Genomic DNA, 25,018 nt, shown 5'->3' with positions numbered 1-25,018 from the left:
AAGTCTAAGGGGGGGGGTGCCCAAGGGGGTTATTTTCATCATATATTTATTACATAAATATATAGTAAAATAGACGAGCAACAATTACCATAAAAATATCTTTCTTTAAAATCCTGACCCAAAACACAACGGGGTGAAAAATCGCACATAACAGACATACTGATTGTCAACGTGGGGCAGGAGTAGGAGCCCCCCAAGTCACCCCTACTGGCCCCACCCCTCCCTGGGGAAGGGACCTACCTCCTTCCCTGTTTCTGGCCACAGCCCCCCTCCCCCCACCCCAGCACCAGCTTCTCATACATTCAGTAGCGCCTGCAAGGAAATGTCCCCCTCCTCCCACCCAGGAGTTCCCAGGGCAGGAATTACTGTCCCCCTTATGGACGGTGTCTGTGTCACACGCCCTGCCCTCTCCCAGCCCTGTAGACCCGCCACCAGGGGAAGGGGTAGGGGCTCCTCCTCCCCCACCCTCCCCAAGTCTGAGCAGGGAGGAGGCTGGATGAGGTATGTGTGTTATGAGTGATGGGAGGGGGAATACTGAGATGGAGAGGCGGGTGGTGGGGGCGGGGTAGTGGTCATGGCTCTGGCACCCCCTTGTCCTGGCCTGGCACCCTCCTCCTAGTCCCAGCAGCCCCTCCTCCCACCAACACTGCACCTGCTGCCCCACTCTGCCTGCCCTAGTGCCCCGGGCCAATACTAGGGGAGGCACGCTAAGCACCCACATCAAGGCCATCCCCCTCATTAGCACCAATGGCCCCCAGGAGAGGGCCCTGTCCCTCACTTCCAAAGCAGGGACTGGGACAGCTGCCTCTCTAGAGCAGGTGCGTGGCGCTCCTGAGTCCCCCCGGCTCCTCCCCCACCACGTGTACTTGCTCACACATTCACGCAGAGAAACGCACACATACACCCCACGTCACTGAGAGTGGGGGGAGGGGTCGGGGGTTACGGGGAAGAGTGGGGGATCACAGCTCATATGATTGGGGAGGGGGCGGGGGGATTTCCCAAGTGCCGGTAAGAGGCCAAGCCTCTTGAAGGCCTTTTCTCCACCATGGGCATGGCTGAGAATGGGAACGGAGGGGTGGAGGTGGGGATGGAGGGGTGGGGAGACGGCAGACAGGTCAGGAATTCCACTGGGCCCCCAGGGGGTGGGAGGAGGGTACAAGAGGGCTTATCCATGGGACTGGAGTAATACAGGAATCAGTACCCCAGGAGAGAGAGAGGGTAGAGACGGACAAGGACAGCACGGGCAGCCCACGAGCCCAAGGGGGGCGGGGCAGGCACATGCACAGGTGATAGCAGATGCTCTTCTAGGCCCTCCAGCCCTGTCGGAACACCTGAACAGTGGGGGAAGGACATGCCCTGATGGGCAGCATAGCACTGCCTTCCCGTGTGTGTGTGTGTGTGTGTGTGTGTGTGTGTGTGTGTGTGTCTGTGTGTGTGTGTGTGTGAAGGGGGCTGTGGCAGGCTGAGGGTCAGGGTGGGGTGGCAGGTTCCCCACTGCTTAAGACATTTTTGCCCCAATAGTGCAAAGCGCAGGAAGCCCTGGCACCCCTCCCCCCGCCCCCTGCCCCATTCCCCATGGCTTCCGGGGGCATCTGTGTCCACCCATCCATCCCTGCCGACATGCAGCCCTGAGCCCAGGGCCCTCTGGTCTGCTCCGTCCCTCTCCCACCCTCCCCTCCCCCCACCCTCAGAGGGCTACCTCCTCCCTCCCTCTCTCCCCTGCGGAGTGGGCGATAGCCAAAGGGAGGAGGAGGAGGGCAGCTCACCCAAGTGCAGACCAACAGAGCACTCCTCACCAGGAGGGTGGGAGGTGGCTCAAGCCAAAGTCCCTGAATTAGAGAAGAGAAGAGGGGAAAGGGGCTCCAGGGGCGCAGGGGCGGCTGGCCTAAAGAGCTTCAAAGAAAAAAGGAGGCGCACCAGCCGCCCCCTCCCCCAGGGCTTCGACTAAGTGCCATTTATCTAAGCACCCCCATTCCGGTGCCTGCCTGCCCAGAGTCTGGGATAGTGCATCGAGTGGGAGTGGAAAGGAGGAGGGCAGGGGTTAGAGAGAGCCCAGCAGACAGATGGAAACAGGGGCCTAAGGGGGTGGAGGCTCTGGGAGAAGCTCACGCACACCCCCCCCCCACGCCCCCAGGGCAGCAGCATCTGGATCGTAGCTAATACTGCAGGATGTGAGGAGGGCGGGACCTTGAGCCACAGTTTTTCCTGTGTGGGTGCCACGATGCGGAAGGAGTTGGTGGGGGGGGGGCACAGGGAGAGGCCCCTGGGGCTGGGCACTTGAAAGGGGAGCTGTGCGGGCAGCAGGGCAGGCTGGTGAGGGGCCAGTTGGCATCCAGCGTGAGAGGTAGATGGAACTCAGCGGGCACGAGTGGCAGAGAGCAGAGGGAGTACTGGCGCGGGGGGTGCCAAAGGGGCACAGAGGGAGGGGCAAGGCAAGGGGGGGTGGCCAGGACCCTGTTGTATTAACTCACAGCTCTGATCGGCAGCCCTACCCCTGGGGACCTGGTGTGGGGGGCAGTTCTCTCTGATTTGGGGGGAGGAGGGGCAGCTCTCAAAGTGCTTGGGGGTGGGGGGGGTCCTCCCCTCTGGCCAGCCTCAGTTAATAACTTAATATCATCTCTCTAGCAATCGCTCGCTCTCTCTTTTTTCTCTTTTTTTCCTCTGTCTAGTACTTCTTCATTTATCTTCTCTCCGTGCCTGGTTTCCAAAGTGCAGTTAGAATGACTGTAATTTTTAACCTCCAGGGGAGGAGCCAAGCCAAGCCTTTCTTTGCACCCAGGCATCTGGGGAAGCAGAGAGGCCCTTAGCCTGGAGGGGGAACCTAGGCCAAGAGACTGGGCGGGGGGCTCTCTCTTGCGTGTGTGTAGGGGGGGTGAGTTGAGGGCATCTTCCCCCATCCCACATTCCTCCATCCCCTACGGTCAAGATGGCTTGTCCCCTCTTAGCTCTCCCTCCCTTCTCCTACCTTCTCGGAGGACGGGGTCCTGGGAACTGCAGGACACGGTCCCCCCCGCCCCCCGACCCCCCCGCCTCCCACACTGTCCTTTTCATAGCAAGTTCATTTGTTTGCCCTGCCCCAGGGCTGGAGGTTCTGAGGAGGGACGGGGCAATGCGGGGGGGTGTGTGGGGAGCTGAATCTATCCGAGGACGAGAGGGAGGAGAGAAGAGGTGTGGGGGTCTCCCTCAGCCCCCAGCTCTGCCCCTTCTCTCCAGGCTCCTCCCCACCAGCTCCGCACACCCTCTGGCCGCCTGAGGCTTTAGACTTCCTGATCCTCAAAGACCTCGAGGAAGAGTGGGGGGAAGAGTTCGGTGGGGCACTCGACTTTCATGTGGAGGAAGCGGCTGGCGTGGCAGGCCCCGATCATGCGGAGGTCAGTCACCTTCATCAGCAGCTTGGGCCAGAAGTGCGGAATGTTGTGTTTGCGGTGGTTGACGTAGTGCTCGAACGCCAGCAGGTACGCCTCCTGACTCTTCTCGATCTTGTCCACACACAGCAGGCCCGAGCGGTCTGGGGGAAGGAGGGGCAGGCGGGTGAGTGGGCGGAGGGGGGCAGAGGCGGAGAGGCTGGGGGAGAGGGAAGAAAAACACGTTCTGGGCAAGTGTAGGGGCAACCGCAGGGCAGAGGGAGGGGACCAGGGGGTGGAGGGGCAGGTAAAGAGGACAGAGGGCAAGAGGTAGGCCTGGAAAGAGAGGAGACCTGGAGACAGGGCAGAACTAATGGGCAGAGAGATGGAGGGGGGAAGAGCAATACAGAGGGCATTAGGGGCAAGAAAGGGGTACTGAGAACAGAGGGGGGATTGGGGAGAGAAGGTGGATGGGAACAGAGTGGGGGATGGGGAACAAAGGGGTCTGGGGGAGACAGAGAGCAGGTGGGGGCAGACAGAACAAATGAAGCCAGGATAGGAGTAGAGGAGGGACTCGGAGGTAAGAGATGGGCCTGGATATCAGAACAGAGGGGGGATGGGTGACAGAGCAGGGGACCGGGGACAGAGGATGGGCCTGGGGACAGAGAGGCAGCTTTGTGGAGCAGAGAGACCATGGGGTTAAAGAAGGAGCATGACAGGCCCAGGGCCCAGCCAAACTCTGGGCCCCTGGAAGCTCCCGAGCCCTCCCAGCCAGGCCTCGGTACCTGTTGACATTAGCAGCACAGCCTGCAGCAGAGCCACTTCCGTGTCATCCAAGTTAAAGGCAGAGAGTGACTTGCCCAGTTCAAAGATGGCATCGGAGACGACACCCAGGCCTCCATTCTTGAGCTGCTCCCGCTTGACAGCCATCTCCCCGCTCAGTGTCAGGGTGTCGCTCTCAGGGTCATAGCGGACAGCCGCCCGCAGGGACATGATCTCCATGCAGCACCCCTTCAGGAGGATGATCTGGTCTTCGCAAGGCAGCTGCAGAACCACAGGGACACTCAGCAGGCCCCTCCGCATGAACATCCCCCGCGGGTGCCCCCTGGGAGCCGCAAGGCCACCACCAGCCAGGAACGTGTGCTCTGAACAGCTCCCTTGCAATAAGCGATGGATCTGCCCTGTTTCATTAAGCCTCCCAACTATGCCTCTGAGTTAGGTCCCGTCAGTGCCTCCATGCCCACCGCAGATGAGCGAAGGGAGGTATACGGAGTTAGGCCACATGGCCAAGGAGAACTTCCAGAGTCAGGATGGCTGCGTAGACTTCGGGGGAGACAGGAAGGGACGGGCTGGGGAGGCTAGGCCCGTGAAGCCTGTTGGTTCTTTAGGGATCAGCTCACCCTGTGCGTGTGCGTGCGTGCGTGCGTGTGTGTGTGTTGGGTGTGTTGACCTACAGGAATTGCTCCCCATCCAGACAGCTTCAGATGAGCACGAGCTGGGACAGGGTGACATGGGGAGCAGCCCGAGGTTTCCCTCCAGCGTGGCACCGTGTCTCTCCTCCCATCTGCCACTCACCTCAGAGAACATGGGCAGTTTTTTGGCAAAGTCCACCACACGGGTGATGGCCGGGGTGATGATCTTGGTAAACTCGCTGAAGGCCTCAAGGTCCACCTTGTCTCCGTCCGGCATGGAGACGATGGGTGACTGGCCAATGTCATCCGGCTAGAGGGAGAGATGGGGGTCAGCTGGGGCTGCAGACCCCTTTCAACCTCTCACCGAGGCTCCCTGCCCACCAGGGGGAGCTCCAAGGCAGCTTGGGGAAGCGGGGCCACTAGCACCTGGGGGCAGCTGTGTCCCAACCCAGGGCTAAGGCTTCTCCCATCTTGGGGCAGAGAATACACCAGCGCCAGAGCTCCAAGTTGGCTAATAATCACAAGGATCATAATAGCAGTAGAGGTAATGTCATAACAATAGAAGCTAGATCTATTGAATATTTAACATGTAACTAGGCATTAAGCCATGTGTTTTACACATACTATCTCATTTAATCCTCACCACGACTTATCACCATTAGTTGATGTTATACGTATCATCATTTCACAGATGAGGAAACTGAGACAGACTGCAGCTAAGTAATAAGCCCAAGGTCATGTGACTAGTAAGTGGTAGAAGCAGGATTGGAACCCGGGCAGTCTGATCCCCGACAGTTACACACACACGTGCTTGGTATCAGAGCCAGTGCTCCTAAGAGCATACTGTTCCACCCGCTGACACACTCCACCAGGAGTTTTCTGCCTTCCCCACCATACACAACCAACTATCCATCTCCTCCCAAGCTGACCATTTACTTGGCGCTCCGTTTTGCCGGGGCCTAAAACAATGCCCAGCACCCAAGAGGTCCCCCAAAATACTGTTACATGACTGCGTCCTCACCCTTCCTCCCAGTCACTGTGGGCAGGAAAAAGAGGAGAGCTCACCTCCGTTCACTGGAAATTCGATGAGGAGGGCAAGGCCCTGCCCTCATGGAGCTCCCAGTCAGATGGAAAAGGCAGGACCCTGATAGCAGCGACATTTACACAGGTGTATGAATCAGCACTGTCGAGTTGCAGAGACTATCAGCCTTGGGTCAGACTAAACTAAGAAGGCTTTCTAGAGGAGGCAGGACTCTGAGTTCACTCTCCTCTCCTGGCTACCTGGCTCCCGCTCCCCCGGGCTCCCTCTCTCCTTACCAGGAATTTCCGCCTCTGTTTCCAGTGGCTGCCCTGGGCATTTGTGCTGCGATGGGCCTCCGTGGCAACGTGGATCAGGTCCCACTCTTCGGGAGTGGGCTCTGGTCGCTGCTGCAGTGATCGGATCATCTCCTCCTTCCGCCGCCGCTCCCGGTTCTGCTCAATCAGCTTGCGTTTGGCCACCCGCTTCGAGTCATCTAGAACCACTGTCAACAACAGACAGACACGATGCCCTTTGCATGGCACACTCCGTAACCCACTCAGAAACTACTCTTCCCAGTAGGCCAAGAGAGGCTAAGTGACTTCCCAAATCACCTAGCAGTCGGGTGGCACAACCTGGATCATGAATGATCACTGGGACCACATCAACTCCAATTTGGGCTGACCCAGAGGAATACCATGTTCTGATCTAAAGGCTTATGGTGACAGTAGTTACTAGAAGACTGCCATCCAATCCCTAGCTAATGAAAAATGCCCTCTCTCACCCAGAAGTGGGGTGCCTTCTCTAGTAGTCAGAGACACTGTACTATGGCGGGGGTGGTACTCAGGACTTATTTCGACCCAACAACTCTAAGGCCCTGGAGTGGTGAAAGGCAGGTAGGCACTGAGGCCCATGCCCAGAGCCCAGAGAGGGATCCTGTTTCCTTTTCTTCAGGGATGAGGTCAGCAGGGACCAAGATTCTGAACATTCATTCTGCCACCAGCCTGACCCAGACTGTCTCTCTGCCCTGTGGGTACCTGGAAGGGAGCTGCCATGTCTGAATGCACCCCCCCCCCTCACAGCTGCCTGGCCCGCTTCCCCCACCCATCCCCTTACAGTCCATGGCCATGCCCACAGCGATGCACTTCTTGAAGCGGCACAGCTGGCACTGATTGCGGGTGATCTTGTCAATGACACAACAGCTGTCATATTTGCACGAGTAGGTGGGGTGGAGGTTCTTCTGGATTGTGCGGCGAAAGAAGCCCTGGAGTTGGGGGAGGGCAGGGAGACGGAGCATGTTGTGATCACAATCTTCCCTTCCTGAATCAACCGTGCAGTTCTCTGGGGTGGGGGGGGGCGGGCTGGGGAACTAGTGAGGGAACCTGGCATCCTCTCGACACAGCAAGCCCCGCATCACTGGGCTCTGCCAGGACTTAGAAATACACATCCTCAGCTTCCCCAGCTGCCTATGGGCCGGGGTACATGGGTAGTGGTGGTGGCAGAGTTAAGGATGGTGACCGCAGTTAGGAGATTTGAGCCTGGGATGGTGTGAGGTGCTAAGAGGCCTGAAGGAATAGCCGCTTTGGACACCAATGAATACCTGATTTTCCATCTTGTTAAACGACTCTAAAAACAACACTGGCCCCAAAACCATTCTCATACATGCTGCCTGTTGCCCATGCAGGTAGAATTCATGAAATGGGGGCGGGGGGTCAAAAAGTCAAGAAAAGGCATTGGGTATGAACTCTACTAGCATGAAGATAATATTTTCAATTTTATACAGAGAGTTTAGTCTTTGCTTTAAAGGAAAAACCTCAAGACTCAAGATGGCAGTAATAATATGAAGAGCTAATGTCTGTTGCATACTTACTATGTGTCGGGCACTTATAAGCCTTTTCTTTCCTGTATCATCACATTTAACGCTCATGTCAACCCCACGAGGTAGGAACTGTTATTATCTCCATTTTGCTGACTAAGAAACTGCAGCTTGGCGAGATTAAGCACTTTGCTCAAAGTCATATGGCTAAATGGGCAGCAGAGACTCAGAACTGGACCTGAGGTATACGACACAAGGTCTGAGCTCTCAGATTCTGGGGTGCAATTAAAATCACCTTGGGTAGCCATCAAAAATACAGACTCTTGGGCCTCACGCTAGACCTACAACATCAGGCTCTCTAGGAGTGGGAAGGCATCTCTGTCCTTTCGGGATGCCCCGCTGGGACTCAGATGTCCTTGAGGGTGAGGTTCCTTGTTCTATATTACACTGCTGGCATTGCTTGCAGGAACAATGCTAGGGGACTCTATATCCCTGGTGGTCTTGGTCTGATTGACACCAGGAAAGAGAGGAACTTGAAGCCTTGACATATTCTTAAAGCTTTGTTTCTTAAAATGTCTTACATTGTCAGGAAGTGATGATCCTGGAAAAACCATGTAGGCTGAAATGTCCAAAGTGAGATCTAATTAAGCCTCCCCAAGTCATAGACCCCCTCTGCCCAGGGAGACTCTGCCATCCTCTTCTCTGGGCTCCGCCATGCCCCCCAGCACTGGTTCTCACCCTTTCAGGTGCAGTGGAAGCAATCCAAGGCAGATTCCACCACAAAAGATTCTGATTCAGTAGGGTTGGGATGAGGCCTTGGGATCTGCACTTAACAAGTACTGCAGGTGGTCCAGGAACTACATTTTGAGAAACACTGATGTTGCTTTTAACTGATGTCAGTCTTTCTCTGGTAGGCTGTGAGCAACTTGAGGGAAGGGCATATACTGCACATGTCACACTTAATACATTGAATGGATGGATGAAAGCAGACATTTATTGAGTGCTTCTTTTGTACTTGGCACTGTTTTAAGTACTCTATGTGCATTATCTCATTTTATTCTTCTAGCAACTCTATGAAGTAGGTAGTATGTTTATCCCCATTTTATAGATGAAGAAACTGAGGCTCAGAGAGATTAGGCATCTTACCTATGAGTGGCAGAGCAGGGATTATGCATGAACAAATGAATGAATGAATGAATGAATAAGAGAAGAGAAATGATGATGTAACAGGTGGGCTTTAGGTTACATGTTTATAGAGCTGTCTGTTGTGCCAGGTGCTGAGGGACTTAAAGGGAATGTGATGGGGGGGGTGGCGTTCAGGTGGTGGGGGAGGGGCAGGAGCTGGCTGGTCCATACCTTGCAGCCCTCACAAGTGATGCAGCGGTAGTGATACCCGGTTGCCTTGTCCCCACACACGACACACTGCTCGTCTTTGTCCAGGTAACTAGGGATATACCCTGGGAGGGAGGAAGGGAGGCAGGCAGGCAGGCATGGCTTGGGTCCCCAGCAGAGAGGCTCCTACACTTTCTCCATCCCCCAGCTTTTCCTTCCTGGCCCATCCCCTAGCCCAGCCTCCCTGAAGGGTTCTCTGTCTCCAGGTATAATCCTGGAGACACATCAGAGGTCACCTTGTCCATCCCCTTCCCTAAGAATATGGAGAATCCAGTTCTTCTGACTGCCCCATTCAGGGCTTTTCTCTTGCTGCATGCCAGGGGCAGGGGATACGGGAGAAGGAGAAGCAAATGTCAGAGCGGCTCATCTTGGGGACCTCGGGCAAGGGGGCTATGGGGGAAGGGAAGAGGCCCTTCCTGACCTAATCCATCCTCAAAGGCTGGAGCGTACCCCACATCACCCCTCTCACCCCAGACAAGTCCATCCCACACTCTCCAGGAGGCTCTCCCCATGCGACACAGGAACTGCTGGTATAGGCCCAGGCCCTGGAAGTGCCCTGGCCTGGTTCTGTCGGGTTGAGGGTGGGAAGGAAGGGCACACGCAGCCAGGCTCACCTGACATGCTGGTTTTCAGGGAACATTGGCCGTTCTTTCTTTTTCGCTTTCCATCTGGTGACCTGGCACTGGATGGGGGCAAAGTGGGCCGAATCAGAGAGCCGTCCTTGGGCAGCCCCCCTTCTCATCCAATAGGCTGAAGTCATCCCCCAGGCCTGACGCCCTCCGTCTTGTGTCCTCATCCTACCTCCCACCCCCAGGTCAACTGACAAAACTGAGAAGGGTCTAGCTATCTGGAAGCTTTGGGGCGAGAGATAAAGGGCTTGGCTGGGGCACAAGCATATTCTAGGGCCCCAACATACACACACACACACACACACACACACACACACACTCAAGCACGCTCATAATCTATAAGATAGCCACATATTTAAGCCTTCAGTACATGACACGTATGCAGAAAGAATCTTCAGGACATGCTTAAAGCTATATAACCTTTAGAATACACACAAATATGTGCAACATAAGACCAGCACACACGAACAACTATGCTGCCTTCAGTATAAACCCAAGCACGGTAAATAAGCAGCAGGCTCTACTATCTATATCTATGCAACTTGCAAGGCTTTCTCAAATGTGTTATATGACCTCTAGGATATGCCCACATGTTATACAACCCTCTAGACGGGCACCTAATAATACCATGCCCCTCCCCCAAGTGAACATGTGACTTGATTTCCAGGTCATGCACACATGCTAAATAACCACAGTGGGACTTTCCTGGTGGCGCAGTGGTTAGGAGTCTGCCTGCCAACGCAGGGGACATGGGTTCGAGCCCTGGTCCGGGAAGATCCCACATGCCGTTGAGCAACTAAGCCCGTGCACCACAACTACTGAGCCTGCGCTCTAGAGCCCGCGAGCCACAACTACGGAAGCCCGCGTGCCCGCCACAGCTACTGAGCCCACATGCCGCAACTAATGAAGCCCGCACACTGCAAATACTGAGCCCGCGTGCTACAACTACTGAAGCCCGCGCGCCTAGAGCCCGTGCTCTGCAACAAGAGAAGCCACCGCAATGAGAAGTCCACGCACCGCGACGAAGAGTAGCCCCCGCTCGCCACAACTAGAGAAAGCCCACGCGCAGCAAAGAAGACCCAACACCAGCCAAAAATTGAAAAATAAAAATAAAAATAAGTAACCACAGTGGACCACTAGAACCTAGACCCAAGAATATGAGAAAAGGATGGGACTCCCAGAGCTGCCCAGTCCATGACCTCCCTTTAGCAGAGCAGCAAACCTAGGCCCCACTTGTGCCTGGTGACACTGTGGCTGGAGTCAGAGCCAGGACAAGGACCCTGGGCCCCTCCAAGTAAGGTATTAGCAACCCTCAGCCACTGCACACATATGTTGCCAACCTCTCCACATACATGTTACATAACCTCGGCACACACAGGGTACATAAGCTTTCTACATGCGTGCACGGATTGTATAACCTCCCACACCCACCCCGGGCGTGGCATGTTGCAGGGTCCTCCCCCCCCACCCCCACCCGCCTGGGGCCTGATGCGGCTCCCAACACACTGACACAGTGACCTTGGCCAGGGTCACAGCCACAGACAACTCTGTGTTCCACACGCCCTGGGGATTACCCCTGTCTGATGTCTACAACAGTTCGAGGGTCGGATCTCCCTCCTGCCTCTGGAGGGGTGGGTGTGGGGGGAACTCCCCGGCCACCTAGGCCCCAGTCGAGCTGGCAGTCTTCAGCAATTAACTAGACTCACAGCCTCTGGGTGCAGTCCCAGGGACAGCCACGAGGTGGCGCAGGGACATGGGGGAGGGGAGGCAGACAGGGGAGGGGCTGCAGTCCTGGGGGACCAGGAACTGGCATTCCCGCCTTTCTCAGAGTTAGCAGCAGACTTTCCCAGACCCACAGAAGTCTGGGCAGGGAAGTACAGAGGCTGTAAGTGAGAGCTACGCAATGACAGGCTAAATCTTTTTCAGAGCCCCCTGGGGTGGGGATTGCGGCGGGGGGGGTGGATACCCCCATTGCCCTACCCAGCTGCCAGCCCCATCCACTTCCTCTACCCCTCCAGGGACCCAGTCTTGGGCCCCAGGGCTTTGCTGGGCCAGGCCTCCGGCCTCCTGGCTCAGGATCTGGTCTCCTAGGCAACGGCCACACTACTCCCCAGAGCACCCCTCCCCCACCCTCTCCCTGGCCGTAGGCACAGGCTGTACCCAGCTCCCAGGGCACCACGCCAACTGAGACTGAGCTCTGTGCCACTTGGAGCCGATGGGAGAGGCAGAGACCCTCTGGGCTCCTGAAGCACAATGCAGATCATAGGTAACCCATCCCTCGTTGTGTGTGCAGGGCTGATGCCTCCTCCACGTGGAGCAAAACCTTCGTAGCTGGCATTCACTCTCACTTCCTGGGAGGAGCCCCATGGCAATGCCCGCCCTTGCCCATGAACAAGGAAGAGCTTGTGAGGCTCCCAATAGGTTCCAAATATAAGCGTGAGCTGTGACCAACAGCTACTGGTGCATGTGCCCTGAAATGTCATGTCACATGCACCACGGCTTCTGGACCACACGCTGGTGGTCAGAAGTGAACAAGCTGGTAGGGAGAGGAGGGAAATGGCAAGGCTTGGATTCCACATGCTCAGGTGAGGGTGGCTGAGGGGACACTGGGGGGCATTTGAGACTCCCAGCACTGTCAAGGGAGGGGCCACGTGTCTGCTGCCTGTAATTACTCTGCTCTGCATCACCTCCCGCCTTCAAAATGGGCATCTTTCCATTGAGGTGCCTAATTCCCTGCCGTATGGGAACATGACCTCATCTCCTGGGCAAAGGTAGGCAGCAGGCTTGCTGGCCTCATGCCCATCCCCCCAGAGGTGCTTAAAAGGCCCAAGCTCCACTCTCTCGGGCCCAGCCAGGTGACCCTTCCTGTTGCCTAGGCGTTGGCACGACCTAGTTGCCAGACCCATTACCTGTTCTCCTCTGGGTCTGACCCACACTCCACCTTGCTTGGCTTCTGTTCCATTCACTTTAATTCCATCCAGGATGCCCTCCAGCACGCCAAGAGACTGGGGTGGGCACAATGGCCCCCCCGGCACGCCCACAGGCCGCCCACCCCCCGCCACCCAGGCCCTAGGGCCCAGCACCCATGGTGCCTGTCTCAGCACTTGGCCTTTCACACCATGCCCTGCGCCCCAAGGGGGGCGGGCGGTGAGAGGGGCCAGGGAGTGGCAGGTAGTGGGGTTGGGGGGGAAGCCGGGTCTGTGGGGGGGTCCTGGGCTGGGGGAGTAGCTTCGGAATCTTGTCCTGTCCGGAGGTCCCTGCAGAGAGAGGAAAGAGGCAGGGATAAGGCGGCGCCATGGTGGGGCTAGGTGAATAGGATTCCTTTGGTGCCAACATTTTGGGGCTCATAACGAGGTGGTGGTAGTCATGGAGGGCAGGCACAGGGAGAGGACAAGGACAACCCTTCAGATCAACAGACAGCAGCCAAGACTGGAGATCCACATCCTGATCCCCAGACATGGAAAGGGATGGAGGGAAAGAATGAGGTCATCCATGTACCTCGTCTCAGTCCTCACATTCAATCAAGTGCCTGGCCCTTAATATGCATCTATTAAACATCAGCTGTTGTTACCACCCCCCAGTTTCCCTAAAACTCATCAGTATTACAGGGCAAGAGGCCACCAGAGATGAGCAGCTTCAGCCCAGGCATGGGGGGTACTGGTGAAGGAAGTGTGGTTTGTGGGGGCAGCATGCAGGGACATGGGTGCCTTCATGGAGAGGGACATTGAAAATAGTAGGGAACCCACCTCCCCAGCTGCTGGCGCATTTATGACTCCCCAGTCCCGGCCCCCCAAGGAGCTTCCCATACAAGGTCCCAAATCACACTTCCCAGTCTGAGGACCAGACTTCCCAGTTGGTTTAGCTGAGCTGCCACCCACCAGGATGGCAAGAGGAGGGGAAAGGAAACTAACCCGTGTTAATGGAATAGAGAATATAGGCCCTCTGGTATCAGAACTTCACAGGTGAGGAAACAAAGCCTCAGAAAGCTTGACCATTCACTTGAGTTGGCACAGCTAGTAAGCAGCCTGCCTCCAATGCTCGCCTTGTCCTGCGACCTGGGGTCCAGGGCAGTGCCAACCTGGGCCAACCATTCCCCCCACGCTGCTCCGCTGACCCCAGACTGCAGACCCGAGGCTCCGTGTCTGCACACACAAGGCAGGTGTGGGCACGTGAGAGGGGACAAAAGGTGCAGCTCTCCGCACACAACCTCCATCGAGGGGCTGCTGCACCAGAGTCCTTGCCCCTGGGCCCCCCGGCCCCACCCCCAGGAACTGATAAGGAGCCAGGGTGGGAGGGGAAAGGAGAGATAGATAAGTCAGGCCATTGGGCAGGGTAGGACAGGGCTGGACCATGGGACACGGCCTCTGCACTCAGGCAAGTCCCAATCCTGGGGAGCAGGGCAGTAGTACAGAAGGGTGGCCTACTCTGCTTTCGATGCCCCTGCAGACCAGAACTGGGCACTGGGGGCTGGACAGGAGACATGGGGTGGAGGGGTGCGAGCAGGGAGCCTTAGCCCAGGGAGCCGTCAAGAAAGTAGGTCAAGTTTTTCTTGGCTTGCGGAGAAATTCCTGTTATAAATTTATAATGGCGTAGCCAGCCCTAAGGGGTGGAGATGGGGGGAGAAGGAGTGGGTGGGGATGCCCAGGGCCTGGGCATAGGGGCCTGCTGCGCTCAGCCAGAGCAGTGAGGCGCTGGGGGCCGAGGCAGGCGTGGGCCTTGGGCTGGACAATAGAGGGCTACTTTCTGTCGCCTCTGTTTCCACTTCTATCTGTGCCCAGTGAAGCTTCCTTTGGTCTGTCTGTCTGTCTGCATCTGAATGTCTCTCTCTCTCTCTCTGGGTCTGGGTGTCTCCCTGTCTCCCCCTCCCCCCAAGACTCTGCCTCGGTGCTTGGCACACCCTGGCTGCGGTGCTGCCCCCGCCCGTCTCCTGCCCACCTGGCATACTGCCACCACTTGTTTACAGAAGCTGGAAAAATCCACTCGCCAGCCTGAGGCCCGAGTGCCCCCGGGGAGGGGAGGAGGCAGGCACAGGAGTGGGAATGCTGAGAGAGGGGCAGCCCTGCGAGCAGGCCCTGGAGGCAGGTGAAGGGAACCGGGGTGTGTGGGAATGGGTATCAGCGGCTATGGGCCAGACAAGGCAGGGAGCACCGGTGGCAGCGCATGGCATGCGCAGCTCCTGCCCCAGGCCATAGCTCTGGAGGACCCCTCCCCCCGACTTCTGCCACTGCCAGTTGCTACAGGGCACACCTGGGGCAGTGCCAACCTAAGCCACCATGTTTATTTTCCCTTCCCCCGACCCAGACTGGCCTTAACTCCAAATGTGGCTGGGCACTGCCAAGGGCTTGCACGTGCCTGCTGCGGGGGGTGGAGGGAGGAGGCCCCCACTCTGCCCCACCTCTATGCTGAGCCGAACGGTGCCTGATGCCGCCCAGGGCCCACTGAGCCCCTGGTAGTGGGCAGAGGAGCAAGGTCCTGCCCTCACTGCTTAGGGCACCCTTGCCTGGCACCTAGCAAGAGGTTGGAACCCCTGGGGAGTCCTTGTCATCTCTCTGGGGACATACCTGGGCCTCTGAGGCGACAGAGCAGGCAGAGGGCCCAGCATGCGGGGAGGCACATAGCACATGAGCCTGTGTTAGCTGTGGGCAGAAAAAAGTCAGTAGGGCAGGGGGGCGGGGCAGAGATACCCATGCTGAAGGGCAGCCTCTCTCCCCTCCTCCTGGAGTCCTGCTCAATTCCCCCAGTGCCTGCCTGGCACATCCCCTGCAGAGGAAGAGGCTCAGTATCCCCCCAGGAGGCAGAGGGCTGGAGCTATGGGGCTCTGAGACCAGGCTGGACAGCCGGCAGGCAAGGCCCACCTGTTGGCTGGCCTGGCCACCCACTCCCTCTTTGTCAGATAAGAGATGCCTGGTGGCAGTGTGGGCAAGGTGCCCGCGGAGGGGGAAGCATTTCATTAAGCTTAAGTGCTTCTGCAATGGGGGGACTGAGACGAGAGGCCAATGCGGCATCCATGGGCACCATGCCATGTTCCCGCTGCTGGACTGTCCCACTCCGCAGTCCTGTGGACCCAAGGGACTCCCCGGAAGGACTCCTAGGGCTGCCAGAGGGGACCCTCTGCCCCAGAATCCAGCCCCAAATTCTGTGCCCACCACTCTCCTGAGTGTCTGCTCTTGGCTTTGGCCCCACCTGTCAGGGCCCGTGAACTTTGTCCTTAATGCTCTAAGGAAAGCCCAGCCCTCCTCCTTGCCAACCACAGAGGGAAAGACTCACATATAGAGAGGGGGGCTGAGAAAATGGGAGAAAGAGAAGAAGCAGAGGGGTGAAAGGGACGATGGGGGAAGAGGGGAAGAAGGATGAGGAGGGGCAAGAACAAAGAGATGGGCAGGGGTGGGGGTAGAGGCAGGGATGACAACGAAGTCAAGGGAGAGGAAGAAAGGCAGCAAGGAGATGGGAGTGGAGAGAGAAGGGTGAGGGAGAGAGGAGGACAGAGGAGGGAAGGAGAGACAAAGGCAGAAAGGTAACAAAGAAAGATGGGTGGGGGGGTGCTTCATGCCCCGCCTAAGTCCCACCTCATGGAGGCTGGGGGGAGGGGAGAAGAGAAATGGTTTCCACGGTGACAGCTGGTTCTTGGTGGCCTGGCATGTGGGCTATTAATAGTGCTGTGGGGAGATTCACACCTCCCTCTCCCCTTCCCCTTTGCCTGCTGCTAGGGTGGGGGGAGGTATTTCTCCCCCACTCCCAATTATCTGGCACTGATGCCCTGACTCCACACCATGGGGGCCAAGAAGGGTGGCCAGGTGGCCACTGTAGCCCAAACACACACACACACACACACACACACACACACACGCGCGCGGGCATGCACAGGCAAACACAGGCATCTGTGTGCAGACGCTGCTGCCGTGCCAGCATGGGCTCCCATGGACAGCCACAAACACCAACAGCCCCGGGAGTCTGGAGATGGTGGAGGCTGCGGCATGAACACAGGCACCCAGGTTGAGGGGCAGATGCCTCTCAGGGCTGGGGCCTCTTCCTCCTCTCCCAGATCCCCCCCCCCCCCCGTTCTATTCTCAGGTATGGACTGAAGGGGACTGCCCCACCCAACTCCCTGTTATCCTAGTGCCAGGAGAGAGAGGAGGAGTGAAGGCGGGAAGGGAGGTACTATTTGGCAGGTGTGACATGGCAGAGGAGTACACAGACACAGGCACCAGCTTGGCAAGCGCGGCGGGGTGGGGTGGGGGGGGGCGGGGCGTGGGTGGGCAGGGGGCGAGGCAGCACTCTTTGGTGGGCTCTCGCGGGGCCCGCATGAGATGGGATTCTGGAGCTTAAGGGCAGTGACCCTTAAGTCTGATCTCCTAGCCACTGCGGGGCCTTGGAGGCTAGAGAATGGGAGATGGGGTTGGGGGATATAATATAAGGGGGAGATAGGTTACTTAAACAAAAGGATCCTCTCCTCCAAAAGAATATAACAGGAAATTCCCCCCTGCAGGTCACAGACAGAAAGACATAAACAGTAGCCTTGACTTGGGCCAGATGCCCAGTATTAACATCAAAGACTGCGCTTCCCGCCCAACCCCACCATAACCTCACCCACCTGCTGCTCTCCTGTCCCTCCTCCCACCCCAGGCCAGCTCCAGTCAGGCATTAAGGTGGGCACCCAAGTCTAGGGCTCACCTCCATCCCCCCCACGCCTACTGACGATGGTTGTGCCCACATCCATGCTCAAGAGCTCAGCCCCTTCCCTGTCAACCGACAGAACTTCGTGCCCCCTGCCCCCGTTTCCCCCCAGAAATGGAGGGGGAGATCCAAATAGCCACGAAGGCAGAGTTAGGAGCACCCCCAAGCTGGACGTACTCTCCCCGCCCTCCCCCCGCAGCCAGCGGGTAACCGGAGCTGGGAGGTGGGGCAGCTGAAGGCTGGAGGCATGAATGTCCCAGGGCCAAGGCGATCGCCGCAGATGGCATCAGGGGCACAGGGCTTGGGGTCCTCCCTTCCCCACTCCCCTCTTCCCAGGAGGAGGCTGCAGAGAGGAGTCTGCAAGCCCTGGGGAGCACGCCCAGGAGGGAAGGGAATGGTGGAGGGGAAAAGAAAAGCAGGGATGTTCTCCCAGGCACCCCAGAGAGGCGGGAGATAGCCCCCACCCAAGCAGAACTGGCCGAGGCGGGGAGGCGGGGGAGAGGGACGAAGAGAGAAGGGGGGAGAGAGAAGCCGGGAGAGGGAGGGAGGGAATGGGGAGAGAGAGAGGGAGGAGGAGGGGGGGAGAGAGCGAGAGATTGAAAATTGTGTGTGTGTGTGTGTGTGTGTGTGTGTGTGTGTGTGAGTGAGAGAGAGAGAGAGAGAGAGAGAGAGAGAGAGTGAGAGAGTGAGAGAGTGTGAGAGAGAGAGAGAGAGGGAGAGAGGGAGGGAGAGAGAGGAGCGCATACGAGTGAGCAAGGGAGAGAGAGCAGGCGAGAGCGAGCAAGTAAATGCAGCTGAGTCTCCCGCACACACACGGACACGTGCAGACACATACACTCACCCCGCATGCGCAGAGCCTCGGGCTCCGGGTACCCCATTCCAGCAGATATTCAGAGCCCTCCCCAGCCCACACATGCACAAAACACGCATACATGGATTGCGCGCACAACACACCCACTCACTGATGTGTACAAAGGCGCTGATAGCCACCAAAGCCTCAGGTCCCGGTCCCCTTCCCTCGCCCACGCCCCACGCGCCTGGGTAAAAGAGAAAATGAAACAGGCAGCTAAGGCTCTAGGAGCCAAGAGCTCATCTCTTCCTTACAAGAGGAAGAGAGGAGGAAGAAGAGGGCTGGGGGCTGGGTCCAATCACACTGCTCTTTGCCACTGCTGGAGGTGTGGCTGTGCCTTTGGCCCTAACCTTTAACCCCAGTCCCCAGTGCTGGGTGCCCACCTCCAAAGCAGGGGACCAAGGATAGCATTTTCTGGGCACCAGTAAGTTCCATCTTGCTCCCCTTGTCTACCCAGAGAACTTCTGACCCCTCCCTCTGGACCACCTCACACAATGGCATGCAAGCGGGAGGTCCCCTTTGGTGCCCCAGCCTTGGCCTGCCAGGGAGGAAGGCAGGCAACACCATATGCCTGAAAACCACATGCTCCCCTCCCTCCACCAGCCCCAGATGCCTCTGTGAGAGACTGAGAACTGTCTCTGGTTCCAAGCAGCGCGTGTATCCGCACCCTGGAGCGTTCCAGGCCTTGGGAAGAGAGGAGAATCCACAGGCGTTGTTTGCCGTGCCAGGATGCAATACCGACTGACCACAGGTGTCATCCCACATTATGTTATTTACCCTCACTCTGAGTGAGGTGGGCACCATTGCCTCCAGATTATGAAAACCTAGGCCCAGAGTCAGCAACTGGCAAATGGTGAAAACCCAGCCTCCAACTCCCAGCCAGTGCTCTTCCCACCATGGTCACGCTTGCCTCCCTCCCCAAGAGGCACAAAAGTCCCCCAAGCACCTTTACAGCCATGAGAACCAGGGTTGAGATTAGCCCCCTACCCCAGAGGCTCCCCACTGGCCCACCACAAGGCATATCCCCACCACCGTCCTGGGGGAGCTGCATAAAAGGGATTTGGGGGAGAGAGGAGTCTTATCACCAGATGCACAGAGGAAAGGTGGCAACCCAGGACAGACCCTGGATCTCGAGGTGCCACGCCTAACACCCTCCTTATTCACTGCCACCATCCTCCACACTAATGCCCCCTCCATGCAGGGGTGGGGAATCTGTCAGCCAGGGCTGGGTCCTGGTTGATTGATCAATGGTAGGTAGCTGAGATGCTGGGTCCCCAGGAGAGAGGAAGGGTGCCGTACTCTACTCATAAGAAAGGAGCGGGGTTGTGGAGAGAGCCTGCTTTCCTTGTTTTTTCTCTCCCCCATTCCCAGTGCTCTCAGACTTGTCCTAACCAGAGATGCAGTGATGCCCAAATATTCATGCATTTGCCCCTAAGTGGGCAGGCGTGTCCCAGGCTGAGATGTCAAGAGCTCCTTTTAAGAAGCAGCTAAAAGGTGAGGATCAGAGGAGGGCAAGGCAGAGGGGCTCCAGGCTGCATAAACTCACGGGGGAGAGAGAGGGGACATGGAGGATGAGGAGGCTGGAGATTAGGGACCCATTATCCCTACCACCCCCCCATCCCCATCCCATCCCTGTGATGTCTAGGAGATCCAATTCTCCACCAAGCTTCTCCAAGAAGTGACCTACAGACTTCCTCGTTGTAACAGCTAACACATACAGTGCTTATTATGCACCAGGCACTTTTTAAAGCATTTTATATATTCTGACTCCTCTAATCCTCAAAAAGCTGAATGAGGTAGGTATTATCATCCTCAATTCACAGACAAGGCAAGGGAGAGGTTAAATCGCTTGCCCAGGATTATACAATCCACAAGTGGCAGAGCTGGGATTCAAATCCAGGCAATCTAGCTACAAAAAAAAAAAAAAAAATATATATATATATATATATATACATGTCCCTGCTTTTAACCATTACAGCATATCACCTGCTAGAGGAACAACATCTTGTTCTTTCATCCAGCTATGTGTTCCCTGTGACCCAGCCTCAGTTTCCCTTTCAGTAGCAGCCATGGATTCTCTACGGTAGAATCCCTACCAGTGCCTCCTCATCCAAGGTCTAGGCCATAGCTAGAGGGGAGCATGGCCAGAAATGGTAGATGTCCCCTGCTCAAACTCCCTCTCTGGAAGACTTGCCCATTCTGCCACTCTGGGCTGGAGGGCCAGCCCATGGGAGAGGGCCTCACACAGCCCCACACAAAGTCTGGGCAGCTGTACCCTCAGAACCAGGCTCTGAGGCTGGACAAAGCAGACACAGCTGTTGGGCATCTCTGAGGTGGGTCTCAGCTGCCAGGGGTGTGGAGAAAGGCCATTGTGAGTCCTGCCAAAGACCCAGCTCAGCCGGGTCCTGCCAGCTCCTGCCACTGCCCCTGGGGGGCGATTATTTTCCAGCGGGTCAGTGTGGAGGGAGCCCCCTCACCGGCTTGTTTGGGAGCTAGCTAGCCATGGCCTGCACACCCAGGCCTTCCACCCAGCTGGTGTGCCCTGGCTGAGCCTGCCAGCCTGAGAGGTCAGCATGGGCAGTGGCTGACCCCCTTTCCTTCTCCCCCCCCACTCCCAGCCCCCCAAACTCGCTGGCCGCAGCTGCAGTACTGAGGAAGCGCAGGATGTCCTGAGCAGCCAGCTGAGCCCCCTGCCCCCCACCCCAACCTCCCGCTGACCCCAGAGGCAGGGCAGGCGGGCCGAGGGGCGGGGTTTGAGTATTAACAACTGGAGAAGAATGAAGAACATCACCACCAGTTCCCAGCTCTGAGAAAGGAGGCTGTGGCAGAAACGGAGACCAGAACAGGGGTCGACGGGGGCAGGGACAGGTGAGAGTTACAGACTAGCAGAGAAACGAGGAGGGAGGAGACACAGCGGAGACAGAGCATTGGAGCGAAATTCCAAGTCAAAAATACACATCACTCACCCAGACACTCACCAGCATACTGCCTCCTACGGGAGACTTCCAAGTTTAGACAGGAGGGCAGAGGTGGGAAAAGGGGCCAGACTCACGGTGGGAGGCAGGAACTCAGCTGGGGGCCCGTGAGCATCCCCAGGAATGGCTCAGACAAACAACCCCAGCAGGGGCAGCTAGGTTCCTTATTTGCTTTTGGGGTAGGGATAGAGGCTGCTTCCTAGGAGCCAGGTCTCCCCAAGACCCCCGTCCCCCCAGCAGCCAGGATCATCCCAGCTCCTGAAGTCACTGAACACTGCTTCAGGTCCATGACACGGCCCTCTAGAACTCCCCTACCCACTACTCTCTTTGCTCTAATTTCTCTGTCCCTCAAAAAAAAAGAACCTCAAAAAAGAAGACAGGAGGAAGCTTGAGGGGAAAAGTCTATGACTGTATGTGCATCTAGGGGTGTGCCTGACTGCACAACTACACTGTGTGCATCCAGAGTTGTAGACCTGTGACTGTGTGGTCCTGAGCCTTGTAAATGCCTTCTGCACCTGAGTCCCTGGGACTGTGTGCAAATGAGTGTACCTGTGTCCGGAGTTCCCACAGTCAATCAATTAACAAATATTTACAGAGCACTTCCTATGCTAGGCTCTGGGTGGGATCCAGAGCAATTCCAGAGATTCTCCCAGGTCTCAAGGAGCTCACCATCTGGGGGAGGGGGGGGGGACGACAAGCGAAAGAGACGGAAAATGTTATCGTGAATGCATGCCTTACACCATTATGGGAGCAGGGGTTTTGTGGTATACAGAACCTCAGAGAGCCACAGTAAGAGTCCAGGAAAATACTTGTTGCTAAGCAGTGTATCCGTGTGTTGATGTGTAACAGCATTTGCGTTTGACTGAGTGACAGCGACTGTTACGGCAAGGAGATGATGCCTGTGTGACTGGGCTCATGCGAGCACGTGTGTGCCTGTGAGTGACAGGGTCTTTTGTAATGTGCGGCTGTGTGCAATTGCTCTGTGTTCATGCAAGCGTGCGATAGTGACTTTTTCTGTGTGGGTGACAGCGACTCCTCCTTGTTGTGTGTGACAGCATCTCCGTGTGACCCTGTGCATGGGTATGTGCATGGGTTGGTCTCCCTACTCTTGGTCTCCCGTGGGTGTGTCCCACCCCTCTGAGCTCCCCTGTGCAGCGGCAGCCAGCCTCTTCCCTTGTCCCCATGTGGGTGTGTCCAGCAGCTCCTGTCCTTGAATCCGCCTGGGTGTCCCTGGGTGTGCATGTGGCTGTCTATGTGAGCATATCTGTGTGTCTGCATGTCACGTTTGCTTCCCCCCTCATCTTGGACAACAGCCCCCTTCATCCCTTCCCCCTCCTGGGGCCAGAGCCAGCACTGAGAGGTGGGCTCCCATCTCACTGACTTTCCTTCTGCGACCTCCACCCCTGGAAACGCGTGGTTCTCTCCACTGCCCCTATCATCCCCCACCCCGCAGGCTTTTCCTTCACACTGGACTAGGGAGGGCCCCAGGCAGAGAAGGGGCACCAGAGACACGTTGCAAGGGGAGGGAAACGGGTGGCACACACAACACGGGTCCATTCCTCCCTCTCTTCCCTAACCACCCAAGCTTGCAACTCCCCTAATCACCTAGGAACCCTCAGATACACCCCCCGCCCCGCACACACACCCCCCCACCAGCCGCGTTTTTGCAATTAAGAGTGTTGCAACCAGAGAGCCATGTTCAATTGGGGAGGCGGGTGAAGGGGGGGGACTTCCTCCTCCCGGGGCCAGTGCAAGCCCACCCCCCACCCCACTCCTACCGCCCTCCGCAGCTGGAGGCAGCTTTGCAAAGGCCACTCGGCCTCGGCCTGGGAGGCTAGGGGTGGGAGCTGGGGGGGCAGGCCTCCGGCGCACCGTAAACAAACCGCGGCGCGGCGGGCGGGGGAGCTCCGGCGGCCGGCAGCGGGGCCGGGCCCGGGAATGCGCAGCGGACGGGCCGGACAGAGGCCGGGCGGGCCCTCGAGGGGGAGGCCCGGACGCCATCTCCGCCGGCGAACCCCGGGGCCCACCGACCTCCCAGCAACGCCTCTCTTCCCCAGGGCGTAAGTTGCAAGCTCCCGGCCAGTGACAGGGTCACCGGGGCGTCCGGGAAAGCTGAGGCTGGCAGCGGGTACCCCTCGGGCGCCCCAGCCCGCCTGGGAGCTGGCCAGAGAGCCCCGCGGCTTTGCATAATCAATCGCGAGACATTTGCATATTAATGCCCCCTCGCTCCCTCCCCCTTACCTCGGCGTGGCGCGCTGGACCGGGCTGGGCAGCGACGCGGGGGTCTCAGCGCCCCGTGCCGGGGGCGTCCATGGGGGGCCGGTGGGGCCCGGGCCGCCCGCCTCCTGCGCCCGGGTGTGAGTGCGAGTGAGCGCGGGGGGGCGGGGGGCGAGTGTGGCGGCCCCGCGGCTCCTCCGGCAGAGGCGGCGGCCGCTCTTGGCTCCTCCCTCCCCCGCCCCGCTCTGGCTGGGGCTCGGGCTCTGCGCGCCCGGCCGGCTCTCGGCTGCTCCCTGCAGGCCGCCTAGCCGCCGCCGCCGCCGGCCCCCGCCCCCCGCCCCCCGCCGCCCGCCGCGCCCCGGGACCCCGGCCAGCCGCCCGGCAGCCCCTCGGCCGCCTCTGCCCCCGCCCCGCCCGCACTTGCCCGCCCCACTCCAGGCGTCTCCGGCGGGAGTGGTACTTGGTGACATATTTTGGAAGAGATGTCATTTAGAAAATAGCCTTCCCTTGCTGGAAGAATTGCAGGGTTGGGGGAGATGCACCACGGGGATGGAGAAGGGCTTATCAGCGAGCCGCCTGCACCTTAGAAGTCGGGGGGAAAGTCTAAATACCAAACCCCAGGAGGTTTAGAGTTTGTTTTGAGTTCGGGTCCCTTCTCTGCCAGTAACTCACTGTGTGACCTTGAACAAATCACCACCGCTCTAGGTGGCAGAGCTTCCTCAACCTTAAAATTCGAGGATTGTGCACGGTTACCCCTGAGGTCCTTTTAACTTCAATCATCCTATGTTTTTAACCCTTTTGGAGGTATGCTTCCCCATTACCTCCCTTGCAGGCTCATTTCTAACATCATTACCTGATCCACTGCCTCCTCTTTCAAATGTCACCCTCCTCCAGTATAGGCTTTTTCTATTCACTGTCACCAGTCATTTCCTCAACAATCTGGTCCTCTTGCTGAGCTGGGGAGGGGGTAAGGCTTGCCCTACCCCGTCAACTCTCAGCTTCACAGAGGTGGGTTTTCCTCCCATGTTTGCCCCCCCCAACCCAATCCAAATGTACAGCGCCAGTCTAGGGAGGAGGGTGGGCTGTGTAAAAACGGATCCCCTTCCCCAAAGGAGAGGTCTCCATCATGCCAGCCCCACCCCTCATGCACACACACACACACACACACACACACACGTGCATTCATGGACATAAAACCAACCCAGTGATGCCAGATCCTTTCATTTCAGGATGTCCCAGCGCCAGGCAGAGCCCTCATTACCCCAGCACCCCCCCTGACCCCGCCGGTTCACCTGCTGTCATTAGCTCAGTTTTTACCAGCGGGGGCCATAGCCTTCCCACGGCTCCCAGGGCGGGGCCCTGTCTCCATGGTCTGCTCTTGGAGAGGTGTGTGTGTGTGTGTGTGTGTGTGTGTGTGTGTGTGTGTGTGTGTGTGTGTTAAGGGGAGCTGTTCTACCAGTCGCCCAGTTTGTACTGAATCACTTGTCAAATGTGGGGTTCTGACCAACAGCCTATCTGAACTGGGCTGCCCTTGCTCTTGTTAGTCTCAGCCACCTGCATCCTCAGCTCTGTTGGAGCCACTTCTTTTAGGGGGTATTGGGGTTTGCAATGCATGGGGGAGGGGAGGGTGACTCTCTTGGGACCCCCTGGAATCAAGGGGATGACAAAGGCAGTTGGGATGAAATGCATGG

At 57.6% G+C, this 25,018-nt stretch overlaps 1 protein-coding gene across 1 annotated transcript; it reads right to left on the bottom strand.

Moving 5' to 3' along the window:
* Nucleotides 1-29: 29 nt before the first annotated feature.
* Nucleotides 30-23,492, bottom strand: THRA (thyroid hormone receptor alpha). The gene is made up of 9 exons (XM_082441159.1): nt 23,352-23,492; nt 12,521-12,868; nt 9,597-9,664; nt 8,947-9,047; nt 6,891-7,038; nt 6,074-6,279; nt 4,920-5,066; nt 4,130-4,388; nt 30-3,508 (listed from the first exon to the last, which is right to left on the bottom strand). The coding sequence occupies exons 2-9, from the start codon at nt 12,571-12,573 to the stop codon at nt 3,258-3,260; spliced, it is 1,233 nt and encodes a 410-aa protein (XP_082297285.1). The 5' UTR covers nt 12,574-12,868; nt 23,352-23,492; the 3' UTR covers nt 30-3,257.
* Nucleotides 23,493-25,018: the final 1,526 nt, after the last annotated feature.

This window comes from Balaenoptera physalus, assembly GCF_965194825.1.
Source record: "Balaenoptera physalus genome assembly, chromosome: 20".
NCBI classification, from domain to species: Eukaryota; Metazoa; Chordata; class Mammalia; order Artiodactyla; family Balaenopteridae; genus Balaenoptera; species Balaenoptera physalus.
The sequence above is the reverse complement of the archived record's forward strand: the minus strand, read 5'-3'. Positions and strand labels throughout refer to the sequence as shown.